The sequence below is a fragment of the Notamacropus eugenii genome, chromosome 5, assembly GCF_028372415.1.
Source record: "Notamacropus eugenii isolate mMacEug1 chromosome 5, mMacEug1.pri_v2, whole genome shotgun sequence".
Classification (NCBI taxonomy): domain Eukaryota; kingdom Metazoa; phylum Chordata; class Mammalia; order Diprotodontia; family Macropodidae; genus Notamacropus; species Notamacropus eugenii.
This window is the reverse complement of record NC_092876.1, coordinates 242,159,425-242,175,416: the sequence shown is the minus strand read 5'-3', so window position 1 is coordinate 242,175,416 and position 15,992 is coordinate 242,159,425. Positions and strand designations below refer to the sequence as shown.

Here is a 15,992-nt window from a genome sequence, read left to right as displayed (position 1 = left end):
ACTATATAAACAAAATTATATAATAAACCTTTTTTAATCAAATAAGATTTAAATAATTGGAGAAATATTAATTGTTAATGAGTAGGCAGAGCTAATATAATAAAAATCAGAATTTTACCTAATTTATATATTCAATGCTATCTCAATTAAATTGCCAAGAACTTATTTTACTGAATTCATTTGGAAGAACAAAAAGTCAAGAATATCAAAGGAACTAAGAAAACATGTAAAGGAAGGAGATTTTAGTAGTACCAGATCTTAAATTATATTATAAAGCAGTGATTATAGAAATTATCCGGTACTGCCTAAGAAATAGAAAGGCAGATCAATGGAACAGAGTAGACGTACAATTTACAGCAGCAAATAAATATAGTAACCTTGTATTTTACATGTGTTAAGATTTAAGATTTAGGGATAAATATTCATTATTTTGTAAAAATGGTTGGGAAAACTGGAGAGCAGTATGGCAGAAATTTGGCATAGAGCAATTTATCAAGACAAGGTCAAAATAGTTACACAAGGTATTGCAAGCTATAAAGAGAGATATTACAAGAAAATTTAAAGAACACAGAACATATTTCTTATCAGACTGATGGACAGGTGAGCAATTAGTTTGTAAACAAAAAAGAGAAAAAGACCAGAGTGAAGTGTAAAATGGATAATTTGGGTTCCATTAAATTAAAAAGTTTTGTTCAAATAAAGCAAATGTAGTCAAGATCAGAAAGAAAGCAGAAAACTGGAGTGAAATTTTTATAGATAGTTTCTCAGATAAAGGTCTCATATCTCAAATACATGAATAATTTTGTGTAATCTATAAGAATGAGAGTCATTCCCCAATTGATAAACAGTCAAAGAATATAAGCAGGTCGTTTCTGGACGAAGAAATCAAAATAATTTATAGTCATATAAAATGTGCTAAATCATTATTGATGAGAGAAATGCAAATGAAAACAACTTTGAGATATCAATTTACCTCTATCACATTGACCAAAATGATTGAAGGGGAAAGCATCAAATGTTGGAGAGAATGTGGGGAAAAAATGGGACACTAATTCACTGTTGGTGGAGTTGTGAAGTGTTCCAACCATTTTGGAGAGCAATCTGGAACTATGCCCAAAGAGTTACTAAACTGCCTGTACCCTTGACCCAGAAATACCATCACTATGTCTATTTCCAAAGATGATTAGGGAAGAAAGGAAAAGAACCTATATGTTCTAAAATATTTATAGCAGCTCTTTGTGATAGCAAATAACTGAAAATTGTGGGAATGCTTGTAAATTGAGGAATGACTGAACAAGTTGTGATATATGATTGTGATAGAATACTACTGTGCTGTAAGAAATGATGAGCTCAATGATCTTAGAAAAACATGGATAGATTTGCATCAAATAGTGAAGAGCGAAATGAGCAGAGACAAGAGAACATTGTATACAGCAACAGCAACATTGTTTTAAGAACAACTTTGAGCAAATAAGTCATTTTAATTACTGTAAGTACCCAAATTAACTACAAAGGACCTTTGAAGGAAGACGCTATCTATATCCAGAGAAAGAATTGACAAATAGAAGTATGTATAGAATGATTTTACACATATGGGCATATTTATGTCTAATGGTAGCCATCTCTAGGATAAGCAGGATGGAGATAAAAAACAAAAGGAAAAAAAGAAATTTACGTAATAACTTTATTATACATTTAAAAGTAATAGCAAATTGTATACAATAGAGTTGTAGTTTCATGTACAATCATCTTTTTTATTATACTGTTATGAAAATGCGTGTTTTATAATATAAATTAAAAATAAAATAAAACCTTTTGAAAAAATAAAAAAAAATTACAAAGGAAGCCAATTATACTGCAATATAATAATCAAAATATTTTTTAAAAGTTCATGGACCACTAGTTAGGAAACCCTACACAGTACTTTGGATTATAAGTACATTAATATATCCCTTCCATTCAATTCAATAAACATCTGTTAAATGCCTGAATGTAAATCACCATGACTTTGTGCATGACTAGCAAATCTCATAGTTAGGAAGGCCTAGGTTAAAATCTCACTTCTGACAAACTGGTTTCCAGACTCTGAGCAAGTCCCTTAAATTCTAGGAAACTATCTAAATGGCCCAGGCTACTCTCTCTAAGACTTGATGTTGCAGAACACTTTTTCAGTGGTTGACAGAGTTTTCTTACTGCGAGCTTTCTACATCGATACAATTATAGGTCTGGGCCAGTAGTTTTCTAAGTGTGGGGGGTCATGAAATCAAAATCATAAATTTCTAATACAGTGAATATTGATAGATATAGCCCATGCAAACAGAAGGTCTTTGAAGAGTCCTCAATAATCTTCAAAAGTATAAAGGAGTTCTTGATATTAAAAAATTGAGAATTGTTTGTCAAGACTAAAAGAAAGAAGAAAAATAAAACATAAAACACTAAGCTAGGTCCTGGAGATACGAACATGGAAAACAAAATCATTACTACCCTCAAAGAGCTTAGAGTCTAGACAAGTACATGAAACATATACCTGAATAACTATTGCAATACACATATAAAATAGATAGGATTACATAGTAGTTTAAATTCTGGCCAATAGTGACCTAAGGTGGCCCAAACTACAGGAATATATTTAGAATGACTGAGATCTCCAGGGAGATTTCAATCTCTACCTCTGTGGAGAGTGGCATAAGAGTCTTGGATGTACCACCAGTAGCCTAGCAGGGGAGGAACATTTAAGATCCAGGACAGCTGTGACTAGATGTTGACTCCCTTGCTATCCTATTTCTAAGAAGGGTAATGGATTAGACTTACATCTATATTTTGCTCTTCGGATATTGATAGTCTAGAAGCATGATGCTCTTATAGAGTTCAGAATAAAAGCCACCTTCTGTTCTCATTCTAAAGGGGAAGAGTAACAATACTATGCCATAGCTAGAACAATAGGTACTCTCAGCCAGATTAGGTTCCTTTCATCAAACACCAGCTACACACACACACACACACACACACACACACACACACACACAATTGCGGGTAGCAATCAGTCATATTTATCAGAGCATACTGTAAAATAGAAATCAGAAGTTATACAGATTACAGCAGAGTTGAATACAAAGGAATAAATTAGATCTACTAAAAAACAAGATCAAATGATAAAGGGGAAAACAGTCTCAATGGAAAGTCCACTCTTAGAAGTCTCTGGGGATGTAGGCATTGGAAATCAAAGGGCACATTTGTGGCCTTCTTGCTCAGATTTAATCTTTAGTCTCCTCACACTCAGATCATCATAGGTTCAAATGTCTCAGTTGGTCAGGAGTCATGTCTTCCTATGCATAAGCAGAATGCAATATCATAGGACTGTCCTTCAGGGAACTGAAGGATATATATATATATATATATATATATATATATGCATGTATATATATACATATATGTATATTATGTATATTCTAATTACATATAAAATAATTTTTAACATTCATTTTAAAAAATTGAGATCCAAATTTTCTCCCTTCCTCCCTCCCTCGCCTCCTCCTTCAGAAGGCAAACACTTTGATACAGATTATACGTGTGTAGTCATACAAAACATATTTCTGTAGTAGCTATGTTGCAAAAGAAAACATAAAGAAAAAAGAAAAAGAAAGAGTTGAAAAAAGAAAGCTTGCTTCTATTTACATTCAGATTCCATCAGTTCTTTCTCAGGAGGTGGGCAACATTTTTCATCCTAAGTTCTTCAGAATTGTCTTAGATCAGTATTGCTAAGAACAACTGAGTCCACAGTTGATCACTGTACAATATTGCTATTACTGTGTAAACTCTTGTTCTGCTCACTTAACTTTGCATCAGTTCATGTAAGTCTTCCTAGGTTTTTCTGAAACCATCCTGCTTGTCATTTTTTTTTATCACAATAGTATTTTACCACAATTATATACTTCAACTTGTTCAGCCCTTCTCCATTGATGGGCATCCCCTCAATTTCCAATTCTTTACCACTACAAAAAGAACTTCTATAAATATTTTTGTACATAGACTATAGGTCCTTTTTATTTTTTTAAGGGGGAGGGAATCTCTTTTGGATATAGACCTGGCAGTGGTATTGCTAGATCAAAGGGTATGCACAGATTTATATGCCTTTGGGGATAGTTCTAAAATGCTTTCCATAGATCCAAATTGAATCAATTCACAACTCCACCAACAATTCAGTAATGTCCCAATTTTTCCATATCTCCTCCAATATTTATCATTTTTGTCATATTAGTCAATCTGATAGGTTTTTGAGGTGGTACCTCAGAGTGGTTTTAATTTGTGTTTCTCTAATCAATAGCAAGTATTTTTTCACATGACTATAGATAGCTTTGATTTCCAACTGAAGGATTCAACCAAGGGTGGGATTATGCTACATTACAATTTAGAACACTGTTAAGTGCATAGGAGAATTCATAGTGACTTAAAGCATTGTCACCCTTAATGAATTTTTGTAAAGTAACTTAAAAGATGTAAGATTTTTCTGTGAAATATGATTTTGTTTTAGGTGTGTGTTTTTAGTGGCTTGTACCTCTTCACCATGTATTTTAGGAGGGGTAGAGAGGAAGGGAAGGTAGGAAAGAATAGTTTTATTCCTGTTTCTTACAAAGTGTGATTATGAAGTGACTCTTATAATGAAAATTACCTTTCTTCCAGTGAGTACTAGGGAAGAATATTAAATAATCAAAGCTATTTCTTGTGGCAAATGAGAGTCAAGCTTTTTACTGCTAAGAAAAGCAGATTGTTTCTTATGGTTAGAATCCATTTTTGGCTACTATGCTCTTTCCAGAGTAAACACGAGATTCCTGATAGCAACAGTATCTATTTATCAAACCTGTCATTTGGTAGATTTCACATGCCAGACATACATTTCACTCACTGATGAGTGTCAGAAGTAAATATAGCTCACTCTTGTCAACAAGTCTGTGAAATTGACTAAATGTTTTAAGCTATATTAGACCTATGGATTGATATGTACCATTTTCATCATACAGTTGTTTAAAATCCTTCTGCCTCAGCCCTTCTCCAATTTCAGATAATGATCCCAGAGGTAGGGGAGAGTCACTGAGTCAATTCCAAAATGAAAGAACAATTCTTGGATAGAAATTAGAAAAAACAAAACAATTGTTCAAACCAATCATAATATTACCGTTTTATATTAAATGCACTGGTAGACTTTAACCCTGTGAGGACTCAGAAATAATCTTGCATCTCAAACTATAAACAACCTTTCTTTTCTCCATGATATAAACAAAAGGGGAGAGGGAGCGATTAGAAACCACAGACAAATTATGGTTATTTTTAAAGTTGTTGTTTTTGTAAGTTGCACCTTTCACAGAGAAAATTCTGGGTACAAAATCAGTGCCTAAATTTGTAATATCTGTGCAGGCATATTCAGAAGCCATTTAAATGTGTATTTTCTTGAATCCCATGGTCAGCCTAGGCCTACATACTTGTACTTATGCTTTCACAGGAGACATTCCATGAAGTAGAAGCAGCTGTGAAAATCATGGAAGAAGAAGACACATTTGAGCCTGCTGAAGAGGCATCCCTATCTACTAAAGCTGCACTAATAAAGGAAGAACTGGATATACTTGTCAGAAACATCACCTCCAAGGTGCAAGTCCTCCAAACTCATGTGGCATTTCTAAAGTCATCAGAGAAGGTAAAGTACTTCTCAGTGGTGGCTAACAATCTCACTTTCTACCTCACATGCTTTCCCTTTGTGGATAGTTATAGCTCTCTGTGCCCCAATGGAAATCCTTCTCCCTGAGCATGTACACAGTTATATAAGCAGGGAATCTTTTATTTTGGAGGCCCTAAGGTATATGTTCATCAATCCACAAAAGAAACTAAAGGGGGTAAGTTATTTGTATTTTAAAATAGATAATGTACTCTAATCAGTATAAATTCTTTGATTACATATTTGTATGTTTCAGTGAACTGTGATTTTGGCAGCGTGAGTGTTCAAGGTCCTGACACCAATAACAGTAGCTCAGTACCTTAGCAGACAGATATTTCTTATAGCCAAATAACAGAACAAAATAAAGTATTGAGACCATTTGAAATAAGATTCTACAAATAATTATTTTAAATAAGGCATGTTATAGTATAAAAAAAGGACATGAAATCAGCTGAGATATGCTTTCCTCTGATATTTACCACTGTAGGGGATCATTTAATCTCAGCCTCTCCTTCTTCATCTGTAAAAAGGGATTAATACTTATCTGCCATACCTACTAAGGCTCAGAGAGAGGTCCAGTGACTTGCCCAAGGTCATACTGCCTGTAAGTTGGAGGAATCAAACCTAGGTTTTCTTGGCTCTAAACCTAGGACTTCATCCATTATACCATACCATAGCATTTAATGCCCATGCCACATATTTGGCATATAGCATATGCAACTTTGTATTTTTTCTTTTTCATATGTATTTATGATTTAACGTACTATTCTGAATGCAGATTCCTTCAAGGATAGATTTTCGTCTTCTGAATCCTTGTATCCTTGTGTGCCTAACAGTGTTTCACATGGAATAAACACTCAGGACGATTGTTATTGATGCTAAAGCTGCTGTCTACTATAGATATTTGATTGAATTTCATGTAAATATATAGGATTTAATGTAAAGTAGACTCCATTTAATGAAGGTTTCATTACTGAAGTACCACTCTAAGACAGGATCACAGAACAGTAATCTCATGTCTTGGACCCCCAAAGATAATCTGTAGGACTCTGGAGGATTCTTAAAACCTTTAGAATATGCTCTTTCACATCAGAGCTAGCGATTATTACAACCATGGATCTGTCAGACTTTGAGTTTCAAATAGGAAAATAACTGTAAAGTGCTCAGCACAATCTCTAGCACATAGTAGGCATTAATAAATGCTTGTTCATTTCCCTTCTCTCCCTCCCTTCACTCATACCATAAATAATGAATAGAGAAACCTGTAATATGCCTTTCATATGTGTGAGTAGGAGCTAAATTTTTAACCAAACAAGGGGAAAAGGCAATTACAAAAGATAAAATAGATAATTTTGGTTACATGATATCGAAAAGCTTTAGACAAATAAAATTAAGTCATTTAGGGGAGTGGTTGACTGAGAAAATCTTTCTATCAAAGGGTTTAGTATATAAGACATATAGACAACTGACAGAAATATATAAGACTAAAAGCCATTACCCAATAGATAAGTGGTCAAAGCATACAAACAACTAGTCCTGAAAAGAACAATTGCCAGCTATTAACAACTAAGTATATGAAAGAAAACTCCATTCCATTTATAAACAAGGAATACAAATCAAAAGAACCTCACGGTTTCACGTCTCACCAAGCAGATTGACAAATATGACAAAAGGGTTATATGGAGAGATAGGCGTGGTGTGCATTGTGGATGGAATTGGTACAACTATTCTGAAAAACAACTTGGAATAAAGTAATTAAAGTGAGTAAAATGGTCACCAGCTTTGTTTCAGAGGTTCCACTGCCAGGCTATACCTCAAAGACGTCATTGACAAAAAGAAAACTTGTATATACACCACAATATTTATAAAAGCGTGTTGTGGTGGCAAAGAACTGGAAACAGAGTAGATACCCATTGGATGGGAAATCACTAAACAAATTATAGCACATGAATATAACAGAATATTATTGCTCTATAAGAAATAATGAATATGATGAATACCAAGAAGCCTAAAGGGTTACAGGGAAATCTGCATAATGTTAGAACAACTTAAATCAATAACTGTTTCTTTTAAATACATGGGGTCCAGAAGGACCCCTATATCTGCTGCTTATGAATGTCCTGAAACGTTTTTCCCCTTAGAATCACCCCTGTGGTTCTGACCAGTCTACTGTATCTTGTCCCATTAGCTATAATATTTCACCTAAAATTAATAGGCATCTTTGTGTTAAAGCCTTTTGGCTGTAGTTTCAGTACAAAACTCAGTGTTAATGTGTGTTTCTTATGGCACAGTTGGTGTCAGCCTTTGGCAAAATAAAGTGATCTCCAAGAATTCAGTACCATTTACATAGAGTATTGGTTAGTATGGAAAGCAATACAGAAAATTAAGATTTATTTTCACTACTTTTTATTGCCTTAGCGTTTATTAAAAGCCAGCTGTGGGATTCCAAAGCAATGTTCTTTTACTTAACATTCATTTTTTCCCCTCCAGCTCTGACTTTCCTACTTCTATAATTCTGCCTCACTCTAAATTATATCACACTCCTTTGTGATATTAAGATGATCTGTGACAGGAATTGGCCAAATCACTGACAGTTTTAAAAAATCACTAAAAAATCTCTTTTTGGCTGTGCTCAGAAAGTCTTGCTGGGTAATAAACTTGTCACCTCCATCTGGACTCCACAAGCAGTCCTGTTTGCCAGCTGCTTAAATAGGTTCCTGAGACACTATAGTTATTTGACATATTCGGTAATGATACAAATGTTGTTGAGAAAGAGGCAATCCTGAAATGTGTCATGTTGATTTGTTTTTCTTATATAGATGTGCTTGAATTTGAAGGAATTTTTTTTCCTTCTTAAAAGAAGATTCAGTGACTTTATTTAAAAAAAAAAACCTTCTTTTTCAGGTAGAGGAGCTGACTAGGAGGCTAAAAGAGTTTTTCAAAACTGAAGCCACTCAACAGGAAAAAGGAGAAACTCAGTTCCTGTCTTCTGTAGAGTCTCCCAACAGCCAGTGGCAGTTGTTTTTAAAGGAGAGTTTTTCAACTCAAGACCTGGGGCTTGAATTTCTTAATTTAATAAATATGGTGAGAATACATTATGTGAGTCACACTTTCTGCAAGGATCACTCATCAGAATCATTAACATAAAGGAAAGTCCCTCCTTGTTAAATCAGTGTTGGATCAGAGAAAATGCCCAGATGCTTTCCCTTCCTAGCCCTCTGAAGCATCCCTGGAGGCCAGCTTTCGTACAGGTTCTTTATTACTTTACATTCTGTGCTTTGAAGGTCTTAGCCAGCAAGGCTTTATGCAAATCCAAAACATCATCATTATCCCTATTACTAGATATGTAGCTAGATAAAGCATTTATTTAGCACTTAGTGTGTGTTAAGCATTATGCCAAGTCCTGGAAATACAAGTACAAGAAAGCAAAGCATCCCAATGGGGAAGACAACACACAAAGCAGTATAGAAAAGGGTAGAAGGGAACCTGCAGAAGGCATAGTAGGGAGATGACTAAGAAGCATTACAGAGTCACAGACCCTGCAGAAGGTCACCATCAGAATGGAGATATAGGAGCACATCCAGGGTTCTGGAGGAGAGGAGTTAGAAATAGTGTTTGAGGAGAGAAAGCATGGTATGGAGACAATCAGGAAAGATTTCTTTAAAAGCACCAAAAAGAATAAATGTTATTATTTTGGAGTTTGCTTCAATTCCATCTGTAAGTATAATCTAAGGAGTTTCCTGTAGTACTTTCTACAGTTAAATCCCTAGGATAAAGTCAAAGAGTAAGTTGCAGTCTACCAAATTCTATAATGTGATGAGTTATCTTGTAGTAGCTTCTGATGTATTGGTTTATCTAAATGGGAAACGATACGTATGAAATATTGAAGACTTATGGAATTTTGGAGTTAAAAATAACTTTCAAAGTCACTTAGTATCACCTTCCATGAGATAAAAGTATTCTTTCTATAACATTCCCATATTCTAAATCTTGCTTGAATACTTCAAGAGACTAGAAGTTCACTGTCTCAAATGGTTGTCCATTTATTCAGTATTTAAACATTCAACGTGTGCCATAAACTCTGTCTGACAGTGTTAAAAAAAATTTTTTTGTCATGTTCAACAAAAAAACAGTAATTTCCAACCACAAGTCAAGTTTCTGCTCTCTTGAGTTACAAAGAATGCCTACTTTCAGTACAATCTTTCACTGAAAAAAATTGAAATAAAAAAGTATAGACCTTTAAATATTTGAAGACTATGATTCTATTTCCCCTTATTCAATAAACGTTTATTAAGCTCCTGCTATGTGCCAGGCACTATGTTAATCACTGGGGATATGGAAAAAGACAGAAAAACAACCCTGTTCTTAAGGCATTCATGAGGTAGAGGGAGAGACAACATGCAAATGACTGTATAACTAGTTTATACAAGACAAATTAAAATAATCAATAGAGAGAAGGCTTTAGAATGAAAAGGGATCAGGAAAGGTTTTCTGTAGAAGGTGGGATTTTGGTTGGGATTTGAAGGAAGTCAGAGAAGCCAAGAGGCGGAGAAGTCCTCCACTGTCTCTTCTGGTACCGCTACTGCTTCCTCCTCCTCTCCTCCTTATTCCTATTTCTCACTGCTTCCACCCCCTTGGTGACCTCCAGAGTTGTACTTCACTGGGACACTTCTTTTCTTTAGGCTTCCTTAATCTTGTCTTTATTCCCACTGATGTTAGTGAATCTCTTTTAAGAAATCTTAACATACTCTTTTTCTTTAAAAGTGATGAATACAAGTATTCTTTTGTCTGTCTTTTGTAGGCATTAGATGTGCAATAGAGTCAATTTCTCCAAAGTCTCTGAAGTTCCTCTCATTATTTTCTTTATTAAGTCAAACAAAAATCCAATAATCATTTATTTAAAAGCTCCTACTTGATGAAAGCCCTTCTGCTAGTTGCTGAGAATACTCAAATGGATCTATGATATCTTCATGCATTTGCAGGATCAACATCATAGTTAGAATTTATCTAGCCTCTACTAAATATGTTTATGCACACACATACACATATGTGTAGCTATATGTGTATACACCCTATGTAGCATCTACTATACATAGATAGCATCTATTATATGCATTTTTCATTATTATTATTTTATTTGCTCCTCCTTGGTGGAGTATTTCTCCCTTTGATGGAGCTCACAACTCATACATGCCTGTACATTCTTGTTCATTTTCTTCCATGAATTTCAATTCCATGAATCAGCACTATCTTGATTTTGCAAGGATACCGTCCATTGATTATCTCTTCCTCTAACCACAACTGTCTCATTTTATTTTTCACTCATACATTTCCTTGGACTTTGATGACATCTTTACCATAGGTCACTTGACACTTCCATAACTCCTTGCATATAATTGTAGAAGCATCCTCAAGTCTCCTTTGTGCTACTGCATTCCTTCTTGGGTAGTAACTCATTTTCAATTTTGTATAGATTGTGATATCCTGTGACTCATAACCATAATGACGACACTGCTGGAATATTGATATTGGGAAGATGAGCCTCTGTTTCAAGGAGAATTTTCAGGTTATTAAAGGAACATTGCAGTTTTCCAGAGGAATTCATGCTGTTCTTCTCCAGCTCAATTCTGGTCTGAACTTATTGACCAATTACATTATCCATCCAAACACATACAGAGAAGTATGTATACTAAAAAATCAACTCTGTAGGTTGTCTAGATAGTCGGAAATATATATGTGCATATATACACATGTGTATATATATATATATACAGACATATATAAATGTATATATGTACACACATATGTAAATGTATATATATGTACATATGTGTATTTCTTTCATAATCTTGACAACCTGAAATTCTGGGCCCAAAACAATAAGAATATAAACCCACACACATATACACACATATATTCCTAAGACACTTTTGTTTTCTGTTTAGATAGTTAGACACTAACCAAAAGAAAAGAAAAAAATAGTCCCTACACATAAGGAATTATTGAAGGATGCATTGTGTAAAGAGATAAGTATTTACATGATTATCTGAGAGTACAAACTACTCGAGAGACGTCGACCTTCCTTGTTTCTTCAACAATACCTTACGTGAGACAATTTTTAGTCTTTTCCTCCTGATCAACCTATTCCAATTGCTCTCTGATTCATCAGCTTCCCTCATAAAATGGAACATATGGAATTAAACACAATATTTCATATGTATTCTCACCAGCACAGTCAGCCAAGTATTTCTCCGTATCTACACTAGGAATTCTTAGCTAGGTGTATCCATGGACCCCCAAGGAATCAGTGAACTTGGATGAGAAAAAATGACAGTTATTTTCACTAGACTCTGACAGAAATGGAGCATTTCTTTCAATTATTTGAAAACATCATTCTGAGAAAGGGTTCACCGACTTCATCCTATTGCCAAAGGGTTCCATGACATGAAAAGCAATTAAGCATTCTTGATTCTAAATCTATTTTCCCAAGATTTTGTTAGCTTTTTAATTCTTCTTTTAAAACAGCTATAACACATTAGCTTATATTAGTTTTTAGTCAGTAAAGACTTAAATGTTTTTCACATGAATTACTGTCAAGATATGTCTCATCCTTCCTATATTTGTGAAACAGATTTTTATTCTAAATGAAGAACTTTGAATTTATTCATATTGAAATTTTTTTATTATTGTATTATGGCCCAGAATTGCAAATTGTCAACATTATTTCACATCTTGATTCTGTTATTTTATCTTCTAACTAGTATTCCTTGATAATCATTCCTTCTACCTGACCATTCAAATCACTGAGGATAATGCCAAACACAGAAACTTGTGGCACTTTATGGAGGACTTTTCTCTGTGTTGACATTAGTTCATCAATCTATGCATTTGGGGTATAACTGATGGATTACTTATTAATCTAAAATATTTCTCTCTCCACTCCAGCAGTCACCAATCTACTACATGTAGTTACCATTTTTTTCCCTAGACTATTCTAATGACCTTCTAAATGGTCCAATACGTCCAATTTCATCTTTTTCTAATCTATATATTTTAATTCTAATCTATATATTTTAAAATAACTTCCTAAGCCTTAGTTTGGTCATCTGTAAATCAAGAGGGTTGGTCACATTGACCTCAAAATTCCCTTCCAGCTCTAAATGTATGATCACGTGCTGTCTATCGCATTTTAGTTGAAGACTCCTTAGTCTTGTATTTAAGACACTTCACACTGTCACTAACCTAACCTAATTCCCTTCAGATACCTTATGTTCTACAATTGACCTCAGAAACCACTTACTCCAGTCAAGAATCACTTCTACAACAACCCCAACTTCAAACAATTAGTGACCACTCTTTTTAAAGGGTGCAGTTATTCAAGTAATCCCAAATCTTATTCTGTCATATAGCATATCTCCCAAATTTAGGCACAAGTAAAGTATAAGAGATTTTGTCAACTGTTCCCTGGAAAAGACAAAGAGACAGACAAACAGACAGACAGACACACACACACACACACACACACACACACATACAGAGAGAAGAGAGAGAGAGAGAGAGAGAGAGAGAGAGAGAGAGAGAGAGAGAGAGAGAGAGAGAGAGAGAGATGAGGTTAGTCTCATATGACCTGACTTTTAGTGATCATTGCTTCCCTTTGTAAATGTACTTCCTTAATACTGTAGAATATTATTAAGAATAGAAATCAGTTTCATTGGCCTATATTTTGCAGACTTTACCCTCCTCTCTTTTTTCAGTTGGACCATTTGCCCTTCTTGAATCCTGCAGTATGTCTTTCTATCTTTCAAAGATCATTAGTTAGAGCTCAATAACTACAGCTGCCAGCTCTTTCAGTACTCTGAGATAGAATTCTTCTATGCCTGGTGACAAACTCATAGAGGCCTTTGTAAACTGATCATCTCATTTATCTTGAGTTTCTACTCCCTGCTAAACACTTCTGCTCCATCCTTCACAATCTAAAGGTTATTTTCCTTGGAAGAGTAAAATAAGAACAAAGTAAGAGATCCGCCTTCTCATTATCACCTACTATCACCATCCTACCTCCCCAAAGCAGCAGTTTTCTGCTTTCTTTTGTCCTCTTCTTGCCCCTACATAGCTAAAAAGAAAGTGAATGCTATTTTTTGTTAACTTGAGCATCCAAGATCTTTCTGCGCCCTAGTGTTTATGAATCAGGTTAAGAATAGTAACTTCCTTCATTAATTCTTCTACCATCTGATGAATGAAATTAACATAGATTTTTAAAATGCTTGTTAATTAATCCTTAAGGTACGTCACAAATTAATCAGTTTTTTTTCTCTTTTTTGCTAAGATAGAGTGTCAGTAGATACCTAAATAATTGAAGTGTCTTATAACTATCAATCAATACAAATTTATTGGGCAGTGATTATAACCATTAGTTTTCAGTAGAATTTCAACTGGGTGAATTTTTAAACCATTGAAGAACATCTCTGTCTCTTAATCTTTCATAATATGTGGCATGGTACATATTGCAGTACCCCATTTCCATTTGGAAGTTTCTGACTGGACTTCTGATAATATTTTTGCCCTATAACATGGAATGAAAAAGCGTTTTTTGTTGGTAAAATATATCTTTTTTTCCCCTAATCTTCAGTACTCTTGTCTTTGTATTGTCTTGTCCATGATAAACATTTGTTTACAAAGCAATAGTTAACATTTTTTTCTTTACTTGTCTTTTCCCTGATATTCCAACTTCAAGAAGACTATGCCACATTACAGAGAAATAAATAACAATGTTTCTATCTGCTAGGTTCCTCTGAAGGCCTTTATTTTCTGAGGGCTGATTGGTCTGTTTTACAAAAATAGTTTATTAGTTCAGGGCATCTTTTAAATTTACAGTCACACTTGATACTTCATTGAGATTAACACTGTTTTACTGTTGACTTGAATGACCCTTGAAATATTCAACTTCACATAGCAACAGCACCTATTAATATCTTTAATAGTCATTGAAGTGTGCTTTTTAAGCAACAACTTTTTCATGTTTCCTTAGGTAATATCCTTTTTTAGAGAATATTGAAATAGGGTATTGAAAAGGATATAATAAAAAGTGATTAGAAACACGCAAAAGAGATAAATGAAATAGATGTAGGGCTAGAAATCCTATAATCAACTGAGAGAGAATTAACTAAAGATGGAGAAACCAGCTTGCTCTGAATCAGCCCATTATGGGTAGAAGTTATATAAATTATTACTCTTCCCAAGTAATTCATAGAGCACCATACAACAGTATCATTTCTGATTTTACTGGCACTGATCCTTACCGAAAGGTTCTCCAGCCTGTTTATTCTTTCAGGTTCTTGTATTTATACGGTAATCCTTTTAAATAGAGTATACCCTTCTACTGACAAAATTATCATTAGTCCCATCCTACCAAATTTCAACAGAATATATGAGGTTAAATTTTCTTCTGTGCAGTAGATTCTGTAACTTGCTGTTTATTACCCATATTTTGTGCATTTGCATATAAACATGAGGCCATATCTTTAATTGACTCGCTACTTAAATGTTATGCTTCCTTCTGTGTTTGGCCTGATATTCTCTCTCTCCACATTTCCAGTCTTCTTCCAGTCTCCATGTAGTCTTCATGTCCGATGACACTGTCTTTTTAAGTTTCTTTTATAAGACAGTCTATCTTTCCCAGCTCTAGGAATTTTCTCTGGCTGTTACTCATGCCTGGGATTCTCTCCCTCCTCATCTTCACCTACTGGTGTTCCTGGCTTTCTTCAAGTCCCAACTAAAATCCTACGTTATGCAGGATGCCTTTTCTAACCCTTCTTAATTCTAATATTTTCTTTCTTTTAATTATTTCCTATTTATGATATACATGTATGTATGTACATAATATGTACGCATATATACCTTGTCTATACATATTTGTTTGTTTGTTGTCTCCTCCATAGATTGTGAGTGCCTTGAAGTCAGAGACTGTCGTTTGCCTCTGTTCTGAATCCCTAGTGCTTAACGCAGTGCCTGACTCATCGTAGGCATATAATAAAAATTTATTGACATACTGTTACCAAAACTGTCAGCTCATTTGGGGCCTGTTATCTCCCCCGACAATTTAAAGCCCTTTTGATTAGAGTTGCAAGTCTGCTTTTTTATAGGCCCTTGTTAGATAGACTCCATTTCTAGCAAAGCTGATCATTTCTGTATTTTAAGATGTTCTCCTGAAGTCTAAATGCTATTTTCAGACATAATCGAACCAGCTATTCACTCTCCAAATCTTTTTTCTTCCACTTTTAATTGG

At 34.4% G+C, this 15,992-nt stretch overlaps 1 protein-coding gene across 7 annotated transcripts in view; it reads left to right on the top strand.

The window, feature by feature from the left end:
- CCDC141 (coiled-coil domain containing 141) overlaps positions 1-15,992 on the top strand; it is a 284,155-nt gene that overhangs the window by 183,302 nt on the left and 84,861 nt on the right. For all 7 annotated transcript variants that reach the window (XM_072612514.1, XM_072612510.1, XM_072612511.1 and 4 more), the window contains exons 12-13: positions 5,498-5,689; positions 8,612-8,791. In XM_072612514.1, the coding sequence (XP_072468615.1) occupies positions 5,498-5,689; positions 8,612-8,791 (372 nt within the window). The remainder of the gene's footprint in view (positions 1-5,497; positions 5,690-8,611; positions 8,792-15,992) is intronic.